Below are 14,060 nucleotides of genomic sequence, written 5' to 3' on the forward strand. Positions count from 1 at the left end.
TCACTCAACAATTACCAAGGATCAGGCAGAGAGGTTGGGTGACGGGTTTTCTTTGAAGTAATGCAAAAGCCTTTTTGTGTGTGAACCACTGATTAATACATGGGGCAAGTGTGTAGGTGTAAATGTATGCATGAATCAATGTGATGCAAGGTGTGCGTTCGTGACTCACCGTGGTCGTGTGCAAATACCAGCAGGGACAGTTCCTTCAGCCGCTGCGCAATCTCGTCGTACGGCCCACAGTGCTCCCCGGCTCCGTGGGCAATGAACACCAGAGCCCTGGTGAGAGGAGAGGAAAATGGTTCATTCACTCTTTCATGAAACGCATACCTGCACTTGCCTTTCTTTAATCTCTCTTCATCTCTTGACAGGAGTCAAACAAACAGCAAAGGTTTGCATTTGCCTGCATGGGAGTGTCGTGTTGTGCTTCCTTGACTCGCTGATGAAAAGCCCCTGTTGGTCCCTCAGTACAGGACCGATTAAGACGGGATGACAGAATTAAAAAAGACATTAAGATTGGTAGATAAAGACAGAGACTGAGAGCGAGACAGCCTGTGTTTTCAGAGACAACAGCTTTCCTCCATCTGTTGGTCTATCTGCTTCAACCCCGACTTCATACACACACGGAGGGAATCCAGTAAAACCTGTTGTGACCCGTCGACACACAGAAGACCAGCAGGACATCCCGGCTCTCTTAATTCTCTTTTCTTATATCACTGGCCTGAAAGTATGGCACGCATGCTGGGTTTCTGTGAGGATCCATTCAAATATGCAGCGAAATGAATTCTGTATGCAAATATTTTGTCTCTTCATTCACGAGTTGAGTTTCTGTTCAGGTTCTTTTTAAAACCTGCTTTATAATGTATTCACTCGATAAAGCCACTCGGCAATGAGCGTTCGAGGTCAAATATGCTGAAGTTGTTCAGCCGGTTTAAGACCGAAACGCTTTAACAAAATGATGCTGTAAAATGAATTGGTATTTCATTTGATAATCCTAACAACAATCACTTTTATTTGCATTTTTAGGGTCTTTATTTTTGACAACTGTGCTTATAGAGATGTACTCTTTACTTTACTGTCTCCTCTGAAGCAAATCTGTCTAGATTTTCAATTTAATTATAAATAACACACCTTGTGGTCACTCAACTATGTCTCTGTCTACATTTGCTTTAAGGCACCTCAACAGTCTAATCACACACTATTGATTAGTGATTTGTAAAACGTGCTCTCAAGATAAAACAAACACTAAAAGGAAGCTCTTTTCACAAAGGTATTATGTGAACGTTGATAGTATAATCCTTATAATCCAAATAATTTCACTTATTAATTCTATTTCACTCCCGGGCAAGATAGAGAAGTATGTTTGTAAAGCGTATTCTTCAAAATGTAAGCTGAACGTCATGTCTGCTCACAGAAAGATATCTTTTGCTCGTGAATGGAGTCTTCAGCAGCTCCGACGCAAGATATGTATATATATAGAAGTATATATATATATATATATATATTTTTTTCATTTATGCAGTGGAGCTGCTCCTGAAAAGCTCCGGTGTTGTTTTTTCTCCAAGTAGCAGCAGAGCTCAGAAGCCCGTGAGAACTTCAATCAGCAGCAGCACACAATTAGTCCAAATGAATTCAGCGACAGAGAGTGCGAGGCAGGGTGGGGAGGGGGGCCGGGGGGGGCAGAATAAGAGTAGCTGTTCATCGGGCTTCATTAGCAAATGGCTCCACTTTCACTCGCTGCTCTTTCCCTCCCTTTAGAAAAGCCATCGCCGTGGGCTTAGACTTCCTCTGCACTTGTCGGCTCTGTATGTGTGCATGTGTATGTGTGCATGTGTGTGCGTGTGTGTGTGTGTGTGTGTGTGCGTGAAAGAGTGTCTTTGTGCCGACAGAATGTTCTGTAACGAGGGGCAGCGGGGGGTTAGTGGAGCTAATCTGGGTTCATTGTGAAGACGACTGTACAGTGAAGAACGCGGTGCATTACGCTGACTTGTAGTGAGACATTTGTCATGGGCCATCTCCCCTTCTCTAAGATTGTCCCCATGCATCCGACATATCTGGAGGCAGCTCACAGTGCGAGATACAACGTCTTCATTTCTTTCTTTTTTTTTAATTTGGAAGGAATTAATTGCACACAGATCTAATCTTAACAGATCTTGGTCTGTATTCATTCAGCAATAGCTACAGGCATCTGCAGACAAGTGACGGTGTTCAGGCATCAGCAGTATGTTGGCTCAGGCCTGCAAAGCCACTTTCCCCTTTGCGGAGAGCGGTCTGGTGAGGCTCAAGAGGCATTTGCCTGGAACCAGTGTCTCTTCAATAGCCTGTCACAATTCCACTACTTTACTTGGACATTAACCTGAACCCTTCTCTCGCCTGCGAGGACAAAAGGACGTCACCCCGGATAAAAAAACCCTTCCACATTCCTCCAATGTTAGTCTTCGTGTTGTATCTTGAACACCTACAGCACATTTGAGCTATTGCTCACGAGCTTCAGAAGGTTAAGAGGTCGAGCGGGACATCGTCATATACACCACTCCCCATGCTCGCATGGGCTGGTGATGTCTTGATCATTTTGTGTGCGACCAAAGTATTTTAATCAAGAACAAGAGAAGAGCCTTTTCATTTCTCTCTCTCTCATCCTCACTCTTCACTCTCTCATGGGAATTGGAGACCCACTTGTCTCCCACACTGTTTCAGTCGCTGGAACAACACGGCCTCTATTACAGAACAACCAGCCTTATTAAAACACTCGGCGAGCGAGGGCGAGTTCGGTCCTCCCTCTGGCCTTACTCACAGCTACTCCAAACAACCACAGGCCCAAAACAAAGCCAATGGCCTAATGCGCTTAACGCAGTACTGACTCACGGGCCTTCTACGGTCAAGTGCCACATTCTGAACATTCAACTGTGAAATTTTCACGAGGAAAAAGAAAAAATCTTTTTTGGCATCGATCTCATATTCACACAGGCCCGTACTCACAATGGCATACAACATAGTTCTTGCCATTATAAAGCTGATATTCTATAGGTTGGATTCCATTTAGAAGTTTGGCCAGTTCCTGGTATTGCTCATGCGGAATCACCATCACATGGTCATGGATTACAGGCATTATTGGACACAACACAGTCAGCCTTGTAACACCTGTGCCTTCCTTCTACTTTGTGGTACAGATGTTGTACCAACCTGACTTTTCTTGTTTTGTTGCAGCTGTTTGGGCAGGACGAACTTTAATCTGGCAGAAAAAAATAAAAATAAATAAACCTTTGAAGTGGTGCAGGCCAATAGTGACGACCAGATTACGACAGATTATTACAGCGATTTAAAAGGAAAAGAAGATTGGAGAATTCGAGAATAAGCTTTTGCTGGTGTTGAATGAACACTAGAGAGTTTGGTGTCCAGACTTGGCTTGAACACTGGCATTTTAATCTGATTAATGGATTAGACCTCTGTGTGTGTGTGTGTGTGTGTGTGTGTGTGAGTGTGTGTGTGCGTGTATGTGTGTGTGTGTGTGCGTGTGTGTGTGTGTGTGTGTGTGTGTGTGTGTGTTTGTGTGTGGTCTAGGTATTACTCGCTTTGTGGGACCAGAATCTGTGTATTCAGTCATGGTATGGATGCCTTATGGGGACAAAAATCAAGCCCTAATGACGCATATCATTACATTTTAAGGTGTCTCGTTTGGGGACAAATTTCAGACTAAAGAGCAGTTAACTGGGGACAGTTTGTCCAATTATGGGATAAATTAGGGAATTGTTAGGGTCAGGGTTTAAAGTAAGGGGAAAGGCAAGTTGTGATTAGGAACTAAAATCTATTAGGGTTAGGGCAAGTCCCATGGTGTGGTTGGAGGACCACGTCTGTGCTATAAAAATGCTGATTAAGTACAGTTATAGTAGTACCATTGACACATGGAGGCAAACATTAAAGATAGAGAGAGAGAGAGAGAAGACAGGACCTAAGATGGAACAAATAGATATACATGTACCGTCCAGTTTTATTTCATCTTCTCTGCTGTGGTATACACTGCTCCACTAAAGACAAACGGTTTGCAGACAGGTGTGTCTGCTGACGGGCTTGGTTGCCAATAAGCAAGCAGTTAGCGAGCTTGTCACCTCTGGAATCTTCTTTTCTCTTTCTGAATTAAACGGTGCACATTCCCAAAGGAAAATCAGAGTCAACGGCACAGTATAAAGGCAATAGAAAGAATCTTGAGGAGCTACTGTGACTGCTCGGCGCCAGCATGCCATGGCTGACTGGCACATTTCTGGTCTCCAGTTCCACATAGCTCTCTTACTACGTCCATGGCAGCGATTGCATCACCAAGTTTAGGATCAAGTTGTGATCTGTTTGCACTGCAAACCCGCTCTGTAACAGTAACCTGAGGTTGGCCATAATGCACAAATATTGCATTGTAATTATGTCCTGCCTAATTCAAACTACTGTGTAAGACACATTCAGATTTGGTGCCATGAAGATTTGATGCACTTTTTGAGCTTCAACAAAATAGATGTGACAGACAGGAACATTGTGACAGGTGGGAAACGAGATGGAGTCTGAGAGAGAGGGATGAGGTGTGACGAACCGGTGTGAAAACAAAACCCAGAGATCAGGAAGTCGTGGTAGAGGGTGTGTGAGTGTGTGTTACACAGAAAGGAAACACACAAGCGGGACAGAGGAAATTGCCTTGAGATTTAAAGAAATAGAGGCAGGAGGGTTCATACAAGTGAAAACAAACAAGCTTTACTGAAAATATTACCGAGCTCAGTCAGAGGATTCTGACTCAGTTTACCTCAAATATAGACCAAAACATTGGCCTTCATTGCAGAGCGGAGAGGTCAAAAGGCTACGGTGGAGCTCATGGCACTTGATTGAGGTGAAAACCAAATACCTGACGGGAGTGGACAAGTGTTCATGGATAAGACACACATGCAGAGTTTTTTGGTAGCTCCATTTGTGGTTCAAAACTGTGAGATTAAAATGAACTGATACCCCAAACTCACCATCCAATGCAAAACCAACCTGAGAGGACGACTGTGTGTCACCATCGCCACGATGCACACTTTCATCTGTGGGTGGATATACTGTAAATAAACTACACCAAGACTATCTCCATGCAAAAAACAACGAGAATTTGAAGAAAAACATACAATTTATTTTACTCTAAGAGAGACTACTCTGCCTAAATTAAAAAAATCTGCCTCTGACTCCGCTGCTGATATTCTTTGGCACATTTTATTCTGTGCAGTTCTGTACGATGGAACAATCCCTTTCCTCTCTTCTTATATAACTGTATTATACTGTTCTTTGATGTACCTTTTCTCTATTTGCTGTTGCAACGTTACACTCTTCCCACAGGCAGCATAAAATTATATTCAATCTTTCCTAATATTTAATGCATCTGCATAGCTGCATAAGGCAATCAAATTATTGGATAATATTATAATTGTACAGAATACCTTGACAATTATTTACACTGCCACCAGTTCTGTTAGTGATGCAGGGATTATAACTCACTTTTACATTATTATTATTATTGAAACCATTGTAATGAAGTCACTGTGAATACAAGCATCTGTGGAATTTAAACCGAAAACTGACGGAAAATTGTTTTTCTGCACCTTCTTTTCATATCAACTCGCAGTGAATGTTCACAGCTGGCACCGGGAAACACCTACTTCATGGATTTTATGGACATAAAATGTCCATATAAAATTTTATAGGGCGCATTACTCAGCTAAATTTTGTCCTGATGCCAAAATGGGAAAAGGGAACCATTACAAAGCTTTTAAATTTGAAAAGTAACAGCAGCAACAAGCAGCGGGGAAATTAAATATTCCCCGAGTGGAAACCAAAAGAGGGAAGGAAACTAATCCAGACAGCATCAGCGAAATCATCAACAAGAGCATGACCCATTTACACCAGCTGCGTGTGTACGTGTGTGTGTGTGTGTGTTTATAACTGTCAGTCGTGTCTAAAGAAGTGATGTTCTCCATGTAAATATACAGCTGTGCAGTGCAGTCACAGTGAGTGTGCAGGTCTCCATGTGGGGTCGGAGCCTCAGTCACATCCATTGGGAAACCTGTCAGTCATTCCCTCCACCTTTCACCTACTTTCTGGTTTAACATGTAGTTTAACATTTACATAAGCTTTTATTTGGAGACAAAACGTACTGCAAACAAGTTCATGCTCAATCCACAAAGCAGGAACATTCATGTGAAGCGCATGTAACTGTGATATCCAATCACCTACTGCTTTGCATATTCGGTGTACGGCAGTTTATTACTCAAGTTTACATACTGACCTTTGTTGATGTCATTACTGTCCTGACATTTCCAAATATGACCAGTGCAAGAGATAAGAAAACACGACCGGGGCGGGTTTTTGATCTATCACCTGCCTTTCGTTTTATCATTCATCCAACAGATTCTCAACAATATTTAACTGTAAATGAAAAGTCAGCTTTCACAAAGTGGCCACCATATCATGTTTAGGACCTTTTGGTCCTACAGCGGAGGATCTATTGATTCCAAAATTCATTTCAAATAAACAACCAGCTGTTTACTTAAATGGACCAGGACGGCTGGTCGATGATTTCTGCTCAAATCATTCATAGAGAAAACAAACTTAAAAGTGGTTTTAATCTTTTGCAACAACCAAGACATGCAACCTTTCCAAGACCTCTCGACCACACCCTGGTTTCACACTAAGGTCACTTTGCATTGTTCTTTCCCTTCCACTCACCATGGGAATTTACAACTTTCTGCTGAACAAACACTCCGCACAATAAGGAATTGAAGGAAGCTGAGTCAATAACTGACAAACCACTAGGTGGTTTAATCAGTCATCTCAGTTAATAAGGGCTTGAATGTAACGGACGTTCATTTATATATAAAAGCGCTGCACCCCAGTTGACATCTCGGTCACTATATTGTCATACATAATCATAGTCTCCCATTAATTCAATGCATAGTCACAGATCCCAGTGAAACGTTTTGTCTTCAGAGTTTGATTTTCAGCTCCCAGGCTGCTGTTTGAATAATGCGTCAAACTGTCAAACTCTAGTCTGTGGTTTTCTTTGATCGCTGACGCTTATCAGTGCACCAGCTGCTACCGCGGACGATATGAAACTATTCTTATCACACAAATAATCCGAAACAACCAATCAACCAAAAATGAATGTATCCTTGCATAGAGTACAGCAATTTAGAGATGTGGTTCTGTTGAAACTTGCATTTTCACAGCCTCCACAACCCCTAACTCCTTTTTAACATTCGTACCAAATGGCTTTAACCACGTCTTAACTTGAATTCGCGTAATGATGCTGTAAGCTTGAGGCTGAGCTGCATCTACAGAGTCTCAGGTTTCACGAATAGTGGTTCTGACACGCTGTGTCAGATTTGTGTTGAATTGCTGATCCGACTGCTGCGGTGAGTGGGTGGCTGTGAGTCTGGAGGAGGCATCACCCAGACCACTGAGTGCTCTTTCATTGTGTAACGTCAGAGCTTGTGTTGAAACAGAAAGTGTGAATCAGAGGATTTCTCAAGTGTTGGATCATCATCGATAGACGGTTGATTTTGTAATCAAAGATGTATATGGATGACAATCATTCGCTTTCAGCTTAGAGTCAAAGTGTGCAGTAGTAGTGCAGTACTGGACGTGAGCATCTGATTTTGATAAATAGATTCTGTTTTTATTATGCTGTTAAACCTCAACCAGTCTGTAGGAGCTGCTGGCTCAGCTCAAAGACTGTCATTAGTCTGGCTTTTAGTGGAGGATTCCAGGAGGCCATGGAAGTCTAAATGCAGCTCATGAGGCTTTGTCAACGTGATGTATATATTTTTAAGGAATTTAATTATTCTCGCACTGTGTAGCAATTACATTAATAAGTTTGGGTCCAATACACACATATCAGACGAGAAATATTTACAGCATCAATACACAAATAATTGTCATCAGCCTTTTAAAAACCCCACTGGTCAAATAACATCATGATTCACAACATAAAATGGACTCTTGCTTGTATCTCTGTATTAGGACTTCATGCATTTTTAGCACGGTCTAGTGAGAAAAGCTCTTATGTAAGAGATTCAAAGCCTCGGCTCTAAACCCGATACAGCACAGAGACCTGCAGCTATTTTAAGCCTGCAGCCATTCAGTGTTTTACTTCCAAAATACACTCTTCGCGGGACAAAAAATAATGTGCACTTGTTATGTGGCTCATTGGCAGGAGGAGCAGAAAACATTTAAGCTCCATGACTGACTGGACTGAAAGGTACGAAGGTATTACCGGTGCAAAATAACCTGTGTACCTGTGACAATGGAATTTGAAGTCACAGAGAAAAAATGCGTCGGGAATTGCAAACTTGTAGAATCTTTTGTGTTTTGCACCATAATTGACCGCAGCGACATGTGCAAAAATGTGAGAGGAGGAGTTTTCATAAGTTGAGCTTTGCAGAATGGGATTTGTGCACCCAACTTGAAGACTTTGAGAGGGTGTGACTGTTGTGTTGGGTTTGAGGGTGAGAAAAAGCATTCTTCTTCTCTTAAAATTTACTGATAAAACCATTTTCTCACAACTACAAAATCCATTGTTGTACTCAGTTACTCAGCAGCGATAATACCTTCATAGAAAGGGTGCAAGCTTTCCACTCCTGAGCAGGTGGATGCATCCGAATGGAGGATTTTTGTTAATGTGGGAGTGAGGGCAAAGGTCTGGGAACGAATGTGAGGCCTCGCTCCTCAGGAGCATTGAGGGCACACTGAGGTCAAATGCTGCCAGGCAGAGTTCATCAGGCATAGACGTTCCATTGCACCAATTGTATATGAACTCAAGAATACACAGCATGTACACACTCTGTATGAATCAGACGGTGCTGTGCAGAATAAACACACACACACTATCATAAACTATGAGCCATGGTTTGGGGAGCATTTACACAGCAGGGGCACAGCCGCAGTGTCGGTTAACGTTCGGCCTCGTCGTGTGAGTGTGTGTTGTAATGACCAAACTTGACTCCAGATGTTTTGTGGGCCTCCAGCTTCTGTCACACCTCTTCCCTTCTGTGCTCGCACCCCGCATGTACAGGAACAGTGTGGTTTGTAAGCGGATGTAAGTGTGACATGTGCGTTCAGTTTCATTCTCTGCCGTAAATCACACTGGAGGTGCACAGTCACGGAGGGGCCAACAGCAGACAGTGGAGAGAGCATCACTATCAAAGCTGTAAGAATAAAACAAATTGGACCCATGAATCAACTGGTTGTGTGTCTGTTTGGTTGAGAGACGACGGAGCCATTTCACACGCTTTCACACACCAGAATGCCTGATGAGTCGGGATCTCAGGATTTCACAAACAAACTCGGACGCTTCTTGTTGGGGTGGGAAATATAAATCCCATTCAAGTACAATAACAACCGCCAAGCACCAGCGTTTGTTTTTCATATGAGGAGACACATGTTGACACTCGATGGCCAGCATGTCCCCATGTTTGGAAAGTTGGATTTTTCTGAATAAATTGAGGGGTGGAACAACATCCTGCACAACATCCTGTTTATATGCATCCGTTTTCTTGTGAGGTGCTATGGCAACACAGCAAATGTTAGCGTTCCTCTTGAAACCAACCTGGTTGCCAACAGCCATTTTACGCTTGTGTGAAGTTGTGTCGCAATGCGCTCAAAGGTGTAACTGCTTCGACTTTTTTCAATGTTGACATGGTACATGTGTTATAACGGTCAGATTCTCCACAATTCAAACTATTCAGTTAATTTTTAACAGAAACCATGAGCACAATTTATCATGTAATTAACCTTGTTCTCATTTGAAAAAGAGGTTTATCATCAACCAGGTCAGGTGCAGTTCAGCGCAGACAAACCGAGTGTTCGGTTTCAACTTAGGGAGCGCTAAACAAGTAGCTGCTCCTGTTCTTTTGTTTATAGTAATGGGGTCATGACCCATCGTGGGTCACTGGTGCATCTGTTGGTCGCCACTGCGAAGACGAGATTAACATAATTATAATGTTTTTCATGAGTTTGGGTCATTGAATGAGACTAAAGATTCACTACAGACTGGTCCAGTTTAATTTCACTTTTTCAGACCTAATGTCATTTCAATGATGTCTCTTTGTGAACCGCTGATGATTTAGTTATGCATTTTTGAAGAAAACTGTTTTCTTGAATAAGAGGTCAGACGAAGGCTTTCAGTACAGTCTGACTGACAATGAGCTCCTCCCTTTATGTGAGGATGATGTGCTGTTGTATATGCATGGACCTGGGCCGGACTTCTATATCTGCATTTATCACTGTTAGGTTAATGAGTCAAAGATCGTGGACCTCAAACAATCGGCAACGCATGCTACCTTTCAGGCATGAAATGTTGTAGCGTGGATTTTACTGTGCCAGTAATAAAAGACAATGGATGCTGATTGGAGCGCTGCCTGATCAGTTACAACGATGATAGGAATCCAGGCAGGGTGGGTTGGACAAAAGTAACGTGATACAAGTCTGATGAACCGAACTGCATCATCGCACAGCACCACAACATTTACTAACTGCGAGGAGTCGTCGTGAGGATTATAACAGGTTTCTTTTTGCCCTCTACAGTAACAACAAGCATTTTTTGTCCTGACAGTTGAGGCTCATGAAAACATAACCTGTGTTTTGTTATCATCTGTCTGATCATCTTTATGGTTAGTTCCGCCTGCGGCGACCTCGGGACGACCGGGTTTGCACATTTTGTCCATTAGATGGCGGCTGGTAGTGATAGGACACACAGGGGCATGTGGGTTGTGTTGGACACACTGGAAGTCAGTGTTTGGTCCGTAATGGTCTCATGCTCTTTTTGAAAAGTGTTCCTTTCATCCCTGCTCCCCTCCACACACACACACACACACAAACACACACACACACACACACACACACACACACACACACACACACACGTCTATAGATCAACATATGGCCCACAGGACCCATACAGGGAGTCGAGGGCCTCATGTGACTAAAGGCACTGAAGACAGGCATGGGAATGGGATTACACAGAGTGGAACAATCATTTTACACCACCTCTAAACTTGAGCCACGCGCGCGCGCGCGCACGCGCACGCAAACGCGCGCGCAGAGCGGAACAGACCCCCTCTCGGCTGGTGCGTCCCGCTCCTGTCCACTGACCTTGGCGGGCCGGCGGGCTCCCAGTAGCGGCAGAACAGGTGCAGTCCGTCGGCGTTGACGAGGTGCCGCAGCTCGCTGTAGGGGACTCCCTGCGGGCTCCGCCGCGGAGCGGCTCCCGGCTCCGGCATGGAGGAAGGGTCTGCAACAGAGACGCGGAGCAGCGATGACAACACATCGCTGCCGCAGAGGAAGCAGCCGACGCCGGCGGCGAGCAGGCAGGTGGCGGCGGTCACTGCGTTCATTGGTCGTGCGATTCTTCGTCTTGTTGTTGTTGCTGCTGTTGTTGTTGTTGTTGTTGTTGTTGTTTATTTGCATCGGTTCGAGATGAGGCCAATGATCGTAGGTTAGGATATTTCTCGGATCTAATCCTGAGCAAACAAAACCACACACACAGACGCAACGAGAGAGTTACGTCACAAGACCATATGCCCGACTTTCGGCACAGCTCTCTCTCTCTCTCTCTCTTCCTCTCTCTCTCCCTCCCCCCCCCCCCTCTCTCTCTCTCTCTCTCCCTCCCTCCCCCCCCCTCTCTCTCTCTCTCTCCCTCTCTCTCTCTCTCTTCCTCTCTCTCTCCCTCCCCCCCCCCCTCTCTCTCTCTCTCTCTCTCTCTCTCTCTCTCTCTCTCTCTCTTCCTCTCTCTCTCCCTCCCCCCCCCCTCTCTCTCTCTCTCTCTCTCTCTCTCTCTCCCCCCCTCTCTCTCTCTCTCTCTCAAGTGAGCCTTATTGTCATGACCACACTTATGGTATTTATGAGTGCGGTATTGTGTAAGGTTGCATTGAAGTGCTGCAGCCTGTGATAATTAGTGGCTTCACACACTACATGTGATACATGTACAACACAACCTTACTTCTCCATTCCATAGATGGATGACGCAGAAAAGGAACACGAGACATCACCGTTGGTTATGATAGAGTCTTTGATAAGAATAAGAAATAGCCGAATTGTAACAATAAGAGATTAAACAATAAAAAAACAAAACAATGTGCATTATTTCTCTAAGTGTGCTGAAGAGCTGTCTAATGTCGCCAGTTATTTGTTATCTTTCCTTTGCCAAACCTTGAAAAGCCTTTTGGTATTCATTTTTTGTTGTTGTTTTGTTTTGCATTCTACATGTAGCCTCTCTGGTCCTGCTGGATACAGTGTCCACATAGTGTTAATGGCATGTGCATTACAATGGAGAGAGGCGCCAGTGTTTCTGCTGCCAGGCAGTCGGGTGTCACCTTTCAGGGCTCTTGGTGACCCACACGACCGCCTTCGAGCTCGCACTTCACAATGTCCAGGCGGCGACGATCCGACTGTGAGGCTGCCCGGCGACATCGGTGATTGCTTTTCTCATAGCTCACGGCGTCACTGCTACTCGCCCGATCAGCTGCTCGTAACGGAGCGTGACCGTGGACCATGCGCACCACACATGTGGAATCAGCCGGACCCGAACGGGCTTTTACGCACGCGAGCGGCTCGTCTGTGGACGCGTGTGCGTAAAGCCTTCGCCTTTGTGTGCAGCTCTGCTGCAAATACTCGAGCGTCTCCACCTTCACACTCGCACGGGGGGGATAGTCCACCCACAGCTGCACAACGGGATGCCATTCGTTCACTTGCATGCCTCCGGAAAGACAACAACAACAACAACAACAACAACAGCAACAACAAACGATTGCAAGGCAAGTGTAACAAGAATGGATGTGTCTGTATTTACGCACTATAATATCGTGGTCTGCGGATTTGTGTAAAAAATCAAATACATGAATGGAGAAGAACAGTGAAAATGACCAGCGCTGTTAAAAGTACACGTTGAGACCAAGAGACAACAGAATATTGTGCCTGTTAATGGAGATGTTCCTGTTCAGATCTCAGAGGGCGCACTGAGCTCAGTCCGACGCGCACAAGGATCAAGAGAATAGAGATTGGTCCAACCTGAGCGGGAGCGTCTGTGTGAAGTGTCAGCCTCTTCTCGGACTCTCCAGCCTGGCTCTCTCTCTCTGTCTGTCTGTATAGATGTCTCTCTCTCTGTCTGTCTGTATAGATGTCTCTCTCTCTGTCTGTCTGTATAGATGTCTCTCTCTCTGTCTGTCTGTATAGATGTCTCTCTCTCTGTCTGTCTGTATAGATGTCTCTCTCTCCCTTCCTTCCTCTGTCCGATGCTCTGCTCTCGCCACCCGCCAAGAGAAGAATGCAGTCAGTGACGTTTGAGGAGAAACTAAATGGGTGTTCACACTACACTCCCCCCACCCTCCCTCCCTCTCTCTCTCTCTCTCTCACACACACACACTTCCCCTTGAGGCTCACCCCTTCTGTTTAGCCTAATTTAATGTATATTTACAATTAAAATAAAATTTAAAAAAACTTGTAAAGCTTCTACCAAACACCTCCTCCAAATGAAACAACAACAACAACAACATTTCATATGCTGTTTTATGTAATGTAAAACAGCATATTGAAATGTCGTTTTTTGTTTTGTAATTTTTTGTGTTTTAATTTTAAGTTGCTGTTGTTGCACTTTTGGGAATTTCACTGTGTTTTCCACAATGTTGTTGTTTTCTGCAGTCGTCGTTGAGCGTTGACACTCCGTAGACACCGTAGTTTATAATTATTATTTTTTCTTCTATGGCGGCTCAAATTGCTGTGAGCTGAAATGAGCTATACAGAAACAAGAAACCTGACCCTGTGTTGTAACTCGTCTCCTCCCAAGAAACACAAGCACAATCCACCAGATGGTGGAGCAGTGATTAAGGCACAAAAAAATGCTATTTTGGAAAGGCCATGGGCATCGCACCATAAGCCTGGTTGACTTGAAATTTGGAACACAACATCCAACTCAAAGAAAAACAAACCCGATTGGACCATAAAACTCCACCACGTTGAGTTTATTCTTACCAAGGTAAATCACCATGGTAAGATACCAGATC

At 44.1% G+C, this 14,060-nt stretch overlaps 1 protein-coding gene across 6 annotated transcripts in view; it reads right to left on the reverse strand.

Moving 5' to 3' along the window:
• mgll (monoglyceride lipase) overlaps positions 1 to 13,833 on the reverse strand; it is a 33,195-nt gene extending 19,362 nt beyond the window's left edge. Inside the window, exons 1-4 of one of the 6 annotated variants that reach the window (XM_035646334.2) lie at positions 13,069 to 13,372; positions 12,375 to 12,722; positions 11,155 to 11,293; positions 170 to 276 (exon numbers count right to left, since the gene is read on the reverse strand). In XM_035646334.2, coding sequence (XP_035502227.1) covers positions 170 to 276; positions 11,155 to 11,293; positions 12,375 to 12,471 — 343 coding nt within the window. In that variant the 5' untranslated portion in view covers positions 12,472 to 12,722; positions 13,069 to 13,372. Of the gene's footprint in view, positions 1 to 169; positions 277 to 11,154; positions 11,523 to 12,374; positions 12,723 to 13,068; positions 13,373 to 13,815 lie in introns of those variants that run through there. The other 5 variants (XM_035646331.2, XM_047331359.1, XM_035646330.2 and 2 more) reach the window with 5 other exon arrangements.
• Between the last annotated feature and the right edge of the window lie 227 nt (positions 13,834 to 14,060).

Source organism: Scophthalmus maximus, chromosome 3, assembly GCF_022379125.1.
Source record: "Scophthalmus maximus strain ysfricsl-2021 chromosome 3, ASM2237912v1, whole genome shotgun sequence".
NCBI classification, from domain to species: domain Eukaryota; kingdom Metazoa; phylum Chordata; class Actinopteri; order Pleuronectiformes; family Scophthalmidae; genus Scophthalmus; species Scophthalmus maximus.